Here is a 13,883-nt window from a genome sequence, read left to right as displayed (position 1 = left end):
ATATATATATATATATAGTTGTGATCAATGTCGAACTAATTTTAAAGACCGAACTAGAGACCAAATCTGGACCATTAGATCTAGTTTTTTTGATGAGATGTGCTGCTGTGAAAAATATTTTCTGCTTCATTACTAGCCCATTTTACTTCATTGTATAGGTTTATTACTTCATTCTGTACGTAATACCTTGAAACTACAACATGTTTTTACTTGCTTCCAGTAGGTTTTGAAATGATTCAACATATGCTTCATTCAAATTCATTGATGTGGGTTTTTTCTTGATTAACATTTAAATATGCAATTTATTCAAGTAAGTTTATTACTTCATTCAGAAACGTTATTACTTCATTGGATAAGATTTTTACTTCATTCCAGTAGGACTTCAAATGCTTCTACACATACTTCATTCCAATAATTTATTATATTATTCCATGTGTTTATTAAACCATATTAGCGTCATGGCGGTGGTGATAGATATTGTAGAGAGAAAGAACGGCACGCGACGGTGAAACCACATTTACGTACTTGGAATGAAGTAAAAACCTACTTGAATGAAGTAAAAACCTACTAGAATGAAGTAATATATTCTGGACGAAGTTAAATCTTCGTAACATGTTAGTATGACTTATTTACCTTCGAATGAATTAAAATAGGCTTGTTATGAAGGCGAAAATAATTTATAAATTTTTGTATCTTATCCATAAAAAACTAGATCTAAAAGCCCTAATTTGGTAGGGTTCGGTGGTTCGGTCTTTAAGAGTGGATTTGTGGATAATGGGACTCTGTATATATATATATATAATATCCTTTGCACCCTAAGTGTCCTATTTCCTTCTTAATCTCAGCCCTTGGATCCTTGAATTGGATGGTTGTGATCAATGCATTATTAGTCTATAATGTTGCATTATTAGCCGTTGTGCATTATTAGAATGAAAATGTGCATTATTAGTCTATAATGTTGCATTATTAGCCGCTGTGCATTATTAGAATGAAAATGTGCATTATTAAATGACACGTGACATTAATCTAACTGTCAGATGACAAAATCGTGGGGCTAGGATTAAGAAGGAAAAAGGACAAAAGATATTAAAAGTATTTGAATACATCCCTATATATATATATATATATATATATATATATATATATATATATAGGGTAGCATTACCCTCCTTTTTGACCCCCTAGTGTAAAACATAGGACTAATCTTATCCCTTAGATCTATTAATTTAATGGCATGGATTAATTGTTAATCGGTACATTAGCAAACAATTTTCATACATTACAGGGTATTTTGGGTATCATACTCTTAGACGGTTCAGTTACCTGACGTGATTTACGGGATTTTTTAATCACGATCATTTCATTTCCCTCCCACTCTCTCCCCCATTCATTCAATCGTCTTTACACCTTCTCTCCTCCAACAATTGAAAACAACCCTAGCCGCCGCCTGGTAGAAGTAGTTTCTCTAGTCAATCTCACCGACGAACGACCTAGAGCACGGCGAATCGGGCAACATCACGACGCCGTCTGATTTCGGCGTTGGAAAAACCCTGGAAATTTTGTTTTTCTCCACTGATTGATTTCGAAACAGGGAGGTAAGACCACAACTTTTAAATTGCTTCAAATTGGTGGTGATTCGCATTTTAGGAAGTGATCTTCAGTGTTCTTCTACATTATTCAAGCCTCAATTTTGAATTCTAAGTTCGGTTTTTTTAATTTAGGATTTTTTTGGTTGGTTGAGTTTCTGGTTGTTGCTAAAATTTCAAGTTTTTGTCAATACATTTTGCAATGTAAGTAGCAGTTATGCTTTCGTTGCCTGTGATTTTTTGGAATCAATGCGTGCTTTTTTTTTTGGAATCAAGTTTTTTATCAATACATCACTGTTTGGTCGATTTTTTGGGAATCAATGCTTGCTTGTATATGGACTTCGGTAAAGTTGGTTAATCATGAAAGAATTTTTGATGACATACAGCACCGGAAGAACGTCATACAAAATGGTGAACAAACGCACTACCTCGAGGAGGCCTAGTAGCCAAGCGACAGGTAAATGGAATTTTTTTTTTTTCTGTGAAGCCTGAACAACATATTCAACATAATTTTGTACATTGTTGCAAATTCTATGCTACATCATGGCTTTAGTTTTGTTCATTATAGGTTTTAGTTTTACATATCAATACTGTACATTGTTTATACATTTTAGTACATTATAGTCTACTATTGTAATGAATGTTTTGATCCACCATGTTGAACAAATTGGTACATCCTCTGTTAAAACATTTTTCTTTGGTATGAGTATATTGACGGTACATTGCAGTTGGCGTTATTGTACATTGCTAATGCATTTATAATACATTAAGCATGCAGATGTCTACATCATTAGCGTCTGCTGATATCGGTGTTGGTTTGCTACATTGTCTATGAACTTTGGTACATCATAGGTTATGATATTATTGTGTGCTAAATATACATGACTCTGTATAAATCAGTGAGTAGTGAGCGTAGTTTATGTGAATTTATATGATTGAAAACCTGCATAGAGGTGTTGTTTGTATACATTATTTATCAATTATTTCTCCCCCTGACAAAAGACAGCGTTTGTGAATAGGTACCAACAATTTAAGAAATCTTCGGGATGAGGACGTTGTGAACGGCATTCCAGACTCGTCAGTGCTGACAATAGCACAGGTTACCGGGGCAGAGGCTGTGGTTGTTACTGTGTCCCAAAAAGCTAGAAACAAGAAGGATGACAATCTTTATTTTAGGAGATGTCCAACTGAGTTTGTTAAGTATATACAGATGCTTAATCCGCGACAAATTGAAGTCGTGAACGAGTTAGGATTTGGAGCAATCCTGAACTACAACATACCGCAAATTCCTGGTAAGTTGGCTCACTGGGTGCTCTCCGTGTTCGACAGACCTCACTGCACTATTGCGTTCTCTGGTGATAAGGATAAGGGGCTGCGCCTAACCGATGACGACGTCCATTTGACTTTTGGATTCCCAAAAGGTGAAACATTCATTGAACGCACAAACAAACTCCAGTCAAACTTTGTGTACAATGATGACGTCGCTAGACGCTTGGGCAAAACACGGTATTTGTTAACGGCCGGGGAGATAGGGAGTTTGATGTTGCAAGATGTCGCTGGAGGACCTGAGTTCAAGAAACTCTTTATGTTTTTGCTCGAGAATGCACTAATTGAGACTCCAAGTGATGGTATGCTTAAGCCAAAGATATTGCATTACATTGACGATGTTGATGAGATAAGAAATTTCAACTGGTGCGCCTATCTGATATCGGTTCTAGACTTTACGTACAAATCTTGGAAAGCGGGAACAAGTGTGTCATTCACTGGACCGATCAGTTTTTTGGTGGTGAGTGATGTGTGTTTCATGTAGTTGTAAATTTGTAAAATTAAATAACATTTATTCATCAATGTTTGGTGTTTTTTTTGTCAGTGCGTATATGTTGATAGAGTTGTGCACTGCCGGCGTAGAGTGCTACGTGCATGGCCAACTGTAAAGGGATGGACAACGGATTCTGTGAGAGAAAGGCAGGATGCAGAGAGTACTGAGGTAAAAAGTTTGGAACGGGTTTCTTGGAAGACAAAATTGACAAGGAGAAGTACCTACGTGAAGAAGAAAGGAGAAGACTCCAACGGTTGAATACTGGTGGTAGGGAAGAGGAAAGAAGAGACCAAACCACCATTTTCAAGGATGAGTTTGTTGCTCGTAGTGCACACATGGCAAAGTCTATTTCAGATTGGGTTGATTATTTCAAGATAATACCGACCCAGTTGATGGATGAAGGTTGCTTCAGAATCGGCAGCCAAATTGCGAAGAAGCTGCTGGGAGTGGAGGATGATAACGTCCAACCCGATGAAGAAATAGTGGCAACTCTTACACAAGTAAAGGAAGACGATGATGAGTTGAGTCCTCAGTGGATTGCGGAGATGGAGGTCATGATGCAAGCTTATGATAAGAAAAAGACCATAACGGAAGACTTTGACAGACCCTCATTCGTACTCTTTCCAGAAACACAGTCGGAAGATAGGCCAGAGTCTAGTGCTCGCGCTGAGACTGTTGGAACTAGCGGGGTGAATGATGTTGGCCAAAACGCTACGCAAGAGACATTGGTCATGACAGATGTAGACTCTTCAGATGATGAGGGTACTTACGATGAGCATCATTATACGGACATGGGTAATGATGGAGCCGCACAACATGGACCACCTGCTCACAATCCTAGTGGCAATGTTTCCGCTACATTGGTGATAGAGCCACAACTGGTACGTTTAGTCATTGTTAGTTGACATGAAATGGTTGTTAATATGCATTATGTATGTATACGAAGAACATTATTAATATTTTAATGGGCAACTGTTGCAGGCTGTTGGAAATGCTGTCACGGATAATTCGGATGGGGGGTGGAAGGGGAAAGAGGATGATGCGTCTGACAAACCACCGTTGAAGAAGCAAAAAATTGTTGCTGCAAAGGGAAAAGGTGTTGTATGCGATGGCAATGGGGCTGCATCAACCAAAAAAACAATACCACAGCGTGCAGTGCAGAAGGCGGTACATGTTTTTAGTTGTATTTGACATTTACATTTGAATAGCGTACATTAAGTAATTATTTTGCTTTTAACTAACATGATAGCCACAAGAAAAACTTGTTATTGGTGGTGGGGCTAAGAAGAATATTGTACCTGTGGCTGACAATGAGCATCCCAAGAAGCGGAATGTTGCTGATACGAGACAAGGAAAAGGAGTTCTTGCGACAGGGAAAGAGAATGTGGATGCGACAGGGAAAGAGAATGTGGATGCAGATGTTATGGAAAGACCTATTCAGCGAAAACGGTCTGAAAAAAATATTGGACCTCGGGATGATCACGAGGTTCGATGTTTACCCTTTCTCTAAAGCATATGCTTGTTTTAATAAAACATTAATATGTACATTATGATTTAATGCAGGGAGGCATGACGCCAATTGCTAAGGGTAAGGCCAAAGTCATAGAAACAAGAGGCAAGGGAAAAGCATATGACTTACATAGTGATTTTGTGGAGGATCAGGTTGTGTAGTGTGTACCTATTCTCAACAGTATTCTAAGTGTTTGATATGTACATTACGAGCTTCATTCTTCATTAATCCAGGAATGCAAGAAGGCGGCTTTGACACGTGTGAAGAGGAAAGGCTTTGCACTCCGGTCTCCATTCAATGAGAGAGAGGTGAAAATCACTAAGGAAGCCAATGCAAAAGACAAGGAGCTGTTTTATTGGATACTTGACACGATTAGGAAGGAACCGTAAGTTTGAAACCATTTTTTGCATACTTGATGAACTTGTAATATTGATATTAACAATCAGTAAAATTTGCAGGGATTCTATTGTTTACAAAGACAACGCGGTGTCAACGAGAAAGGAGTCATTCTTGTCTCTTGGTCCCTATAAGAAAGTGAATAGTGCAGTGTTAATGGCATGGAGCTCTTACCTTAATAATATGGAGAAGATGAAGTCAGTTGAAACAGTGTTAAGAATGTTCTTCTCTACACAGACTAGCGTGAGTCAAAAGATAATATTTTAAAATTCCATTTTGTTTTGCTGGTTGTTGTATATTTACATTAGAACTAAATGCATTTCAGAAGCCATTTTATCAGTTGAAAGAAGATGGAAATGGAGAACCAAACTCGTTTGAGTTTTTCTGGACAAACATTCTTAACGACACTCTGCCAATACCGGAGTTCCGATGGGAAAACTACACACTGGTACATTAGACATTATAACCTGAATTTAGCACATTATGCATTATGTCATCACTTTAATACATTATGAATTATGACATGACTTTATTGCATTATGCATTATATCCTGAATTTGGCACCCCATGCATTATGTCATGGATTTAGTGCATTATGCACTATGACCTGAATTTGGCACATTATGCATTATGACCTGAGTTTGGCACATTATGCATTATGTCATGAATTTAGTTCATTATGAATTATAACATGCATTTAGTGCATTATACATTATAACCTGAATTTGGTACATTACGTATTATTACCTGAACCTACCACCTCATGCATTATATAATGACTTTAGTACATTACAACCAAATTGCATGAATATAAAGGCTACAAATACATAATTAATACATTTATGGTTGATTATGTATCAAGTGTAGAACATGAGTAGCCTGGTTATTTTTTGGAATACAGAATTGTACATTATAGGCTATTGCTTGTATCTAACCTTTGTTTTATTATTTATGCAGTTTTTCTTCCCGGTTACCAATACCTCGTCTTATTTCCTAATTTGTTTTGATCTTGTTGCTGGAAAAATGCACATCATTGACCACACGCCCACCGACACGCATAACTCTTTCAATGAAAAGTATGGGAATACGCCTCATATTGTGGTAAGTATTCTTGTTGCAGTTTGAGTGTATAAGTATAATATTAATGTTTTGCCTAATATTTTATTGTTTCTTGTTGGTTTAAAAAATTTTAATAGAAAAAAATTTTTGAGGCTGCGCTGGAAAAGTATCACGTTCCCAAAATAGCTGTAAAAGTCCGCAAATGTACAACCAATCTTGTAACAGTGCCGTGGAGGACGATCCTGAACCCCCAGGAAGATGGTGTGTATTTGATGCGTCATATGGAAACATTTCTTGGAGCTTCACAAAAGAATTGGGAGTGCGGTCTCACTGCAAAGGGGGTCAGGAGCTTGTCCGTATTGAGGATTAAGTACATGCGGACATTGCTGACTTGTGATCACAACAGTAGAAAGGAAATTAACCAGGCCCGCGCAACGATTCATTGGAATGAAAAGCCGCGAAAGTTCAGCTTCGGGAAGTGGTTTGAAGAGTATGGTTTGGAGTAGGGTGTTTTTATGAAAAAATTAGCAGTAATGGTTTTTTGGTAGTTAAACTTATGGGATTGTTTTTATGGATGGATGTTTGATCTTTGTCTTTAACTTATGGTATTGTTTTTTATGGAAGGGTGTTTGGACTTTGTAGTTAAAATATCCGATTGTTTTTTATGAACAGATTTTTGTTCATGTAGTGAATTATGAATGCATATTTTCCGCAGTTAACTATCAGGATTCATATTAATGTACTAAATGAATAAAATAATGCATAATGTACAAAATGCTTGTTATAATGAAATTTGGGTGATAATGTACATAACGGTAGTCACAATGCGTAAAATGTGTAAGATTCAAGAGAAGTACAAAATTAATCAAACAATGCTTCATTAAATGCAGCAAGTGTTTATGGGTTTCGAATGCAAATTTGAGTAATGCAAATATGCATGTCCTAATGCTCGTAATGCTCTAGATAATGAGTAATGTAAATATGCATGACATAATGCACAAAATGCTCAGGAAAATGAGTAATGTAAATAGACTCAAAGACAATGTAATCGAATGAGATTGAGAAATATGTAGCTGTTAGGTAATACAATTAGTAATGCAGAATAGTAAACGCAGTATTAGAAATTCGGGAAACAAAAAAACCAACTAAAAAAACGGCAAACAATGTAAGAATTGCATAATGTAAGGCAGCATCTAATTGCCAATTGAAAACTGGCAGCAAAGGTTTTGAACTAAAAGTCTGGAAACAAAAAATGAACACTAATTAACACTTCCTCTTTCCGTTACGCTTCTCATTGTCTTTGGCAGCATCTATGCGTGTTGGACAGGTTCTGGTATCATGATGACACAACTCATCGCATGCCCTACATCTTCGAAGTGGTCTGCTCGCCTCCTTGATAGCCTTGTCCCTTTGAGAAATCATTCGGCTAGGCTTGTCACTACATGACCCCTTAGTTCTAACCACTTCTGGAGGGTGAACTTCAACAGATTCTGGTCGTTCAATTCCGTAGTATTCTTCACACAATCTCGTCTTTTCTGATGTAGACGGAATTGGTGCTCCGGATTTGAGAGATTCTCCAACTTGTTTCATCCCATCTATAAACGAACGTAATACTCCTGTGTCTTTCTCGTACCTGCGCAGAAAACCATAAAACAATCCAATCGCTTCATTCGAAAGAGTGACACGGTCATCCACGATGGACATCGTAGGTAAGGTGTCATCGATCACCCCATGGACTGCCTTAGCTAACGGCGTTTTCATCCATCTGCCCTCGCAGTATTGCGCTGGTATACACTGCAATCCATTGTTCTTGAAGACCATAAAAAGATGGCTGCACGGATATCCTTGCCTTCCAAGCAATTTACATTCACATGTGTAAGAATCCTCCTCCTTGTCGTGCCGCACACTATATGTGTTGCTGTACCGGTCCCTAACTTTGTACGAATCAAGCATTTCTGTAGAAGACAAGGACGCAATCCGACAGTGAAAATGGCCATCGACAATCTCTTCCTGTACTACTCTGAACATACTGTCTGTGTACAATTTTGCTGCATGTCTCTCTATTGGCAAATCAGCCGCCCATATTGGAATGTTAGTCGAATCCTCGTAGTCCAGTTTAGCTCTACCATTACGTTGAAATTCCAACGCATTGTTGAAATTCAAATAGAATTCGGCAATATTGGCACTCGGCTTCAAGAAGTTTTTGTAGAAGCTGTTCTCTGACTCTGATATTGATGTTGTTCGAATCATCGAGCCAAGAGGAAAATCTCTGAAATATGCAGGTATCCAAAGCTGACGGTGCTCATATAGCGTCGATAACCAATCCACCTCTTCCAAGCAATACTGGTCGATGATTGTATTCCAGTTTTCTTCAAATTCTTCGGGTTCCAGAAGGTCAGACCACACACAGCCATTGAACTCCTTTTTGAAACTTTCATCCTTCAACAGCCTATTAGGCACCTTTGCGCCCAATTTGTACATGATGTGCCACATGCACCACCTATGTCTAGTGCCTACAAGGATTTCCTCAATGGCTGATCGCATACCCAAATCCTGGTCTGTTACTATCATCTTCGGTGCGACCCCCATGCACTCAATAAACTTTTGGAACAACCACGCAAAAGCGCCCGTCTTCTCACTGCAAACCAATCCAGCTGCAAAAGTAACTGGTTTGCCATGGTTATCCTTGCCAGTAAATGGCGTAAAAATGATACGGTACCTGTGACAATATGGCATAGTAAATTATTATGAAAATCAACTGTATACTGCGAACAAACATAAAATTATAAAAAGCTAGAGATTAATACATGTTGGTATTGTAGGTTGAGTCGAACGCCACAATATCGCCAAACATATGGTAGTTCCTCTTTGACAAACCGTCGCACCAAAATAAAGCGACCAACTGATTACTCTTGTTGACTTCGTAATGATATGTGAAAGAGTCAGATAATTCCTTCTTCCTAGCCATATCATTCAACACCATTTGCACATCAAATCCATGAGCGTAGGCTTTCAAGTCTCGAGATGCATTCCGGATATCACCAACAGTGCATCTAACATGTGCAAATCCACCTAGAACTTCTTTCAAAACCTTGAATGTCATAGTCGGCCCTATATTAGCCCTAGAGCAGTCAAGTATGAATTTATGATGAACCTCCTCCAATTTTCGATTGATTGACATGAAATGCTGATGATGAACCTCGACCATAGAATGGTTATGGACCTCATGAAACTGGTGGACGACGTAACCTGGATTGCCTCCTTCAGAGAAATACTTGAACGATACCCCAGCTTTACACCCACATCTCTTCGATAATTTTCTGCGTTTCATAGAGAACCCACTTCGTGCGTTAATCTGATCTGATAGGTCATCGCACTTTTTAAACCCTGCTCTGCTGCATACTACGTAATGCCATGTAGCAACATTGTCCACCTTCTTCAATCCTTGCTTTCGGGTATCAAAACCAACGGCGCGAGCATACACATTGTAAAAAGCAACAGCAAAATCAAGTGATTTAAACATTTGTCCGGCAAATGGCTTCAACTCTTGAGAGCATTCGGGTACAACCACAACTGTTATACAAAAAAACGAAATAGGTAAGATAAAACACAACACATTATACGTACATAAGCGTGCAAAATTGCATAACATTTTGCACAGTTGCAGGATCTGGTCTATGTTTGAATACAATACGAACTCACTGGTTTTACATTACAGTGGTTAAATTGATACAGTACAAGTGCGTTCTTTTACATCAACTGCTAGATCGAACAATTTAAAAATTAGTGAATAACGTACGAAGCAACAAGTGATTTATCCCCATACCGTTTTTGAGGTTTGAATTCATCATTAAATACTACAAACCTAGCTCCATGGATTTCTAAACTCAAAGGGAATGGCTCCAATTCAATGTATGGACGAACAATTTATGCATGACATTATAAAAATGATTTCGGATAATTACTACACAAGGAAAACATTAACTCCTTAGTTGCGTACATCATCAAGTCGTATTAGTACATCACCTGCTTTTCACAAGAATAGTAAAAACATAGATTAAACATAAATTTGTAATACTAGAAACCTAGCCCAATGGATCGGAATAACCCTAGGGGAATGGATTCATCTCTGTGTTTGAAGTTAGTTTTCGTAAATAAGAGGTTACTAGACCCTAGCCCTATACCAATCTAAACCCTGGGGGAATGGATTCACAATCCTATACTCAGTTTCATATTGAGCAACAATGTGATGCAAATTTAACTAATAAGAAACGAAAATCAAGTATAATCAAACAAGGTGTAATCAAACAATACGTTTGAATACGAACATACGTTTTATGAAATCAAACGAAAAAAAAACAAAGTGTAATCAAACAAAAACAAATTAGTCAAATCTATGAATACGAACATACGTTTTATGAAATCAAGTAAAAAATCACAACCAAGTTTAAGCAAAACCATCGTAATATCAGACAGCATGCAAGCCAAAAATATTTACCTTCTTCCATCTTCGATAAACCCAGATGCTTCTAACGATGGCGAGGAAGATTACTGTTGTTCGAAGCAGAAATACTACAGTAGTTCTTATTCAGAGACGAATACAATTTTTTTTCACGGAACGGTTTTGATAAACATGGAAAAAAAATCTCATAAAATTAAAACAACGTGAATCATGGAATGAAACTAACTGAAGATTTTACTGTGTTCCAACCATACCCTTTTTGATTTTTTAATGAATTAAATTAATTAAAAGTGTCTCATATCAACCATTAGATCATGCTAAATCAAGGGTTGTCATTAGTTTTATATTTTAACAACTTTCTATACATTAATCTGAATACATCCCTATATATATATATATATATATATATATATATATATATATATAGGGGAGCATTAAACTACTTTCACCCCTTAAGATACTATTTCCTTCTTAATTACAGCCATTAGATTATAGTATTGGACGGACAAGATTAGATTCATGAAATTAAACCTGTGTTGCATTATCAGTAACAGTCTGTGCATTATAAGGTTATAATTGTAAAAACATTTTGTCTGGAGCACGTTTCAAAACGGAAGTTCCGATAATTAAGTGGGATTTTGATACACCTTTCCAACTTCTTACTCTCTCTCTCTCTCATTACATCAAATCAAAATCGATCAGTCACAACTCTCTCATTTTGACGAAGGAGAACCCTAGCCGCCCCTGTTGAAAATCCTTTGAACTGTCCATGACTTCGGTTTTGACGGTGAAAAGTGGCGTGGGTCGACGAATCCCAGTATTACAGTTCCATTTTTAGAGGGCGGTCGTCGTCGGTGAAGTGTACACGGAGATCTTCATTTACGGTACGAGGGTGAAGTCTCGATTTTTTGTAAATTTGCTTTTAAAAAGATGAAATTGTGAGCATTAGATGATGGGTTATCAATATTTGGATGTTTATTGTTGGTTTCTGAGTTGAATTTGGTTTGATGTTAGGGTTTTGGGTTGTATTCGTCCTAAATTTGACGATTATTGTTGGTTTAGCTTTAGATTTTCCTTTTCTGTTGTTCTGGTGTATTTTCACACGCGGTTCCTCTTGTTGTTGTTCTGTGTGTTAGTTCTGCGATGTCGAAGAGAGGACGCCCTTACAAGAGCCAGCCCACCCAGACCGAAGGTCAGAATGCTGCGCCTCTATACGAAACCGATAGTGTGATTTTTCATTGTGTAGTTCATTATTTCACGTTTGATGTGCATTTTATGGTTATTTGTTTGCATTACAATGCTTTTACATTGTGTAGTTCAAATATTTAAACATTATTCCTAACATTTTCTGTATTATTTGTTTGGGATGCATCATTATTGGTCTACAGTGCGAATATATATAAGTTTCATACATTATTCAACATTGTAGGTGCATTTTTTTACTGGTTTTTGACATTAGAACTGTATTCCATCAATGAGATTATGTTGGGAGGAGTGAGTTACCTTGTTTTTTCAAAATTCAGTTAATTTTGTGCATTATTCGTTTGAAAAACTACATTATTGATGTTGCGTGCATATTTTTATACATTATGCATTTCATTTCCTGAATTATTTGTTTGGATTTCAACATTATTGGTGTACACAGCTGCTACATAGAAGATTAATACATTATGCAACATTTTGTGTGCATTATGTTACTGTTTTTTTACATTAAAGCTGTATTCCATCTCTGAGTTAATGTTGGTAGAAGTGGTTTTCATTTTTTGAGCATTATTCATTTATTTCTATGCATTATTCAGTTGGATAACATCATTTTACATGTTTCTGCAAATTCTTAAAAATTATTCAGATAATTGGGAAGTTGTTGCTGCTATAGGAAAGTTGTATGCATTACTCAATACTTTGTCTGCATTGTTCAGTTCTTTGTCTGCATTAGTTGGATAAAATTCAGTTAGTTTTTTGCATTATTCGTTTGAATAACAACGTTATTAATGTTGCTTGAATATTTTTAAAACATTATTCGTTACATTTTCTGAATTATTTGTTTGGGTTTCAACATTATTGGTCTACAAAACGGCTACATAGAAGATTAATACATTATTCAACATTTTGTGTGCATTTTGTTACTGTTTTTTTACATTGAAACTGAATTCCATCTCTATGGTTTCATTTTTTTTTTTTTGACATTATTCAATTATTTGTATGCATTATTCAGTTGGATAACATCATCTAACATTTTTGTTGAATTTTCTTCATGTTTTGTAAGCTTTATTCAATTCTTTGTCTGGATTACTTGGTTGGAATATTGCATTGCTGCTTATTGAGCTCTAACAATTGATGGGCGGCTAACAGTCACTTTTTCTACATTATTTAGCTTGATTGTCCATTATGGTTATGTTTGTTTGCATTATAATTGTTTTCCATATCTGATGTAATGCTGCTACAAGTTGTATACATTTTAATTACATTATTAAGTTCATTGTATGCATTATTATAGGGTTCATTACCATTATGACAGAGTCCACTATGTCAATAATTCATTTATTATTATGCATTGCTGCAAATTGTTTACTTATTCCTCTGTGCGGCTTCTAAACATCCAAGGTTGGATATAGATGAGGCTGTGGATGATGTTCTGCCTCTAGCAATTGCACAAAAATTTAGGGAGAGACTTATGGTACAACAGTTAGCAGAGTCTGGAACCTCAAATGAAGAAGAGGAAAAGAGGAAGGCACGAGGAAAAAAAGTTGACCACTTATACACCAGGAGCACAACAGAATTCATAAACTGTTTGAAAGGTCTTATCCCACGGCAGAAGGAAGCAGTTGAAGAACTTAGATTCGGCGCCATGCTACACTACAACATCAGCGAGATTCCCGGGTACATTGCATATTGGGTTCTGAACTCTTTTAATCTTGCCCGCTGCGAGATACCTTTGTGTGGCGGTGGAGGCTTGACCATCGACGAGGAAGATGTCCATTTGACGCTCGGTTTTCCACGAGGGCCAACACAAATCTCAAGGCCAGTTGATAAGCAAAGCGAATTCCGGTA

At 36.9% G+C, this 13,883-nt stretch overlaps 2 protein-coding genes across 2 annotated transcripts; one reads left to right on the top strand and one right to left on the bottom strand.

Moving 5' to 3' along the window:
- Nucleotides 1–1,390: 1,390 nt before the first annotated feature.
- On the top strand, nucleotides 1,391–7,062 carry LOC125208906. The gene is made up of 12 exons (XM_048108432.1): nucleotides 1,391–1,595; nucleotides 1,973–2,043; nucleotides 2,606–3,372; nucleotides 3,457–4,286; nucleotides 4,387–4,572; nucleotides 4,655–4,891; nucleotides 4,969–5,067; nucleotides 5,149–5,300; nucleotides 5,374–5,554; nucleotides 5,637–5,759; nucleotides 6,269–6,412; nucleotides 6,508–7,062. The coding sequence occupies exons 4-12, from the start codon at nucleotides 3,741–3,743 to the stop codon at nucleotides 6,874–6,876; spliced, it is 2,037 nt and encodes a 678-aa protein (XP_047964389.1). The 5' UTR covers nucleotides 1,391–1,595; nucleotides 1,973–2,043; nucleotides 2,606–3,372; nucleotides 3,457–3,740; the 3' UTR covers nucleotides 6,877–7,062.
- Nucleotides 7,063–7,633: 571 nt separating this feature from the next.
- Nucleotides 7,634–10,878, bottom strand: LOC125209833 (protein FAR1-RELATED SEQUENCE 5-like). Its single transcript, XM_048109412.1, has 3 exons — nucleotides 10,869–10,878; nucleotides 9,178–9,943; nucleotides 7,634–9,089 (listed from the first exon to the last, which is right to left on the bottom strand). The coding sequence occupies exons 1-3, from the start codon at nucleotides 10,876–10,878 to the stop codon at nucleotides 7,634–7,636; spliced, it is 2,232 nt and encodes a 743-aa protein (XP_047965369.1).
- Between the last annotated feature and the right edge of the window lie 3,005 nt (nucleotides 10,879–13,883).

The sequence above is a fragment of the Salvia hispanica genome, chromosome 3 (genome assembly GCF_023119035.1).
Source record: "Salvia hispanica cultivar TCC Black 2014 chromosome 3, UniMelb_Shisp_WGS_1.0, whole genome shotgun sequence".
Classification (NCBI taxonomy): domain Eukaryota; kingdom Viridiplantae; phylum Streptophyta; class Magnoliopsida; order Lamiales; family Lamiaceae; genus Salvia; species Salvia hispanica.
This window is presented reverse-complemented; position numbering and strand designations above follow the sequence as displayed.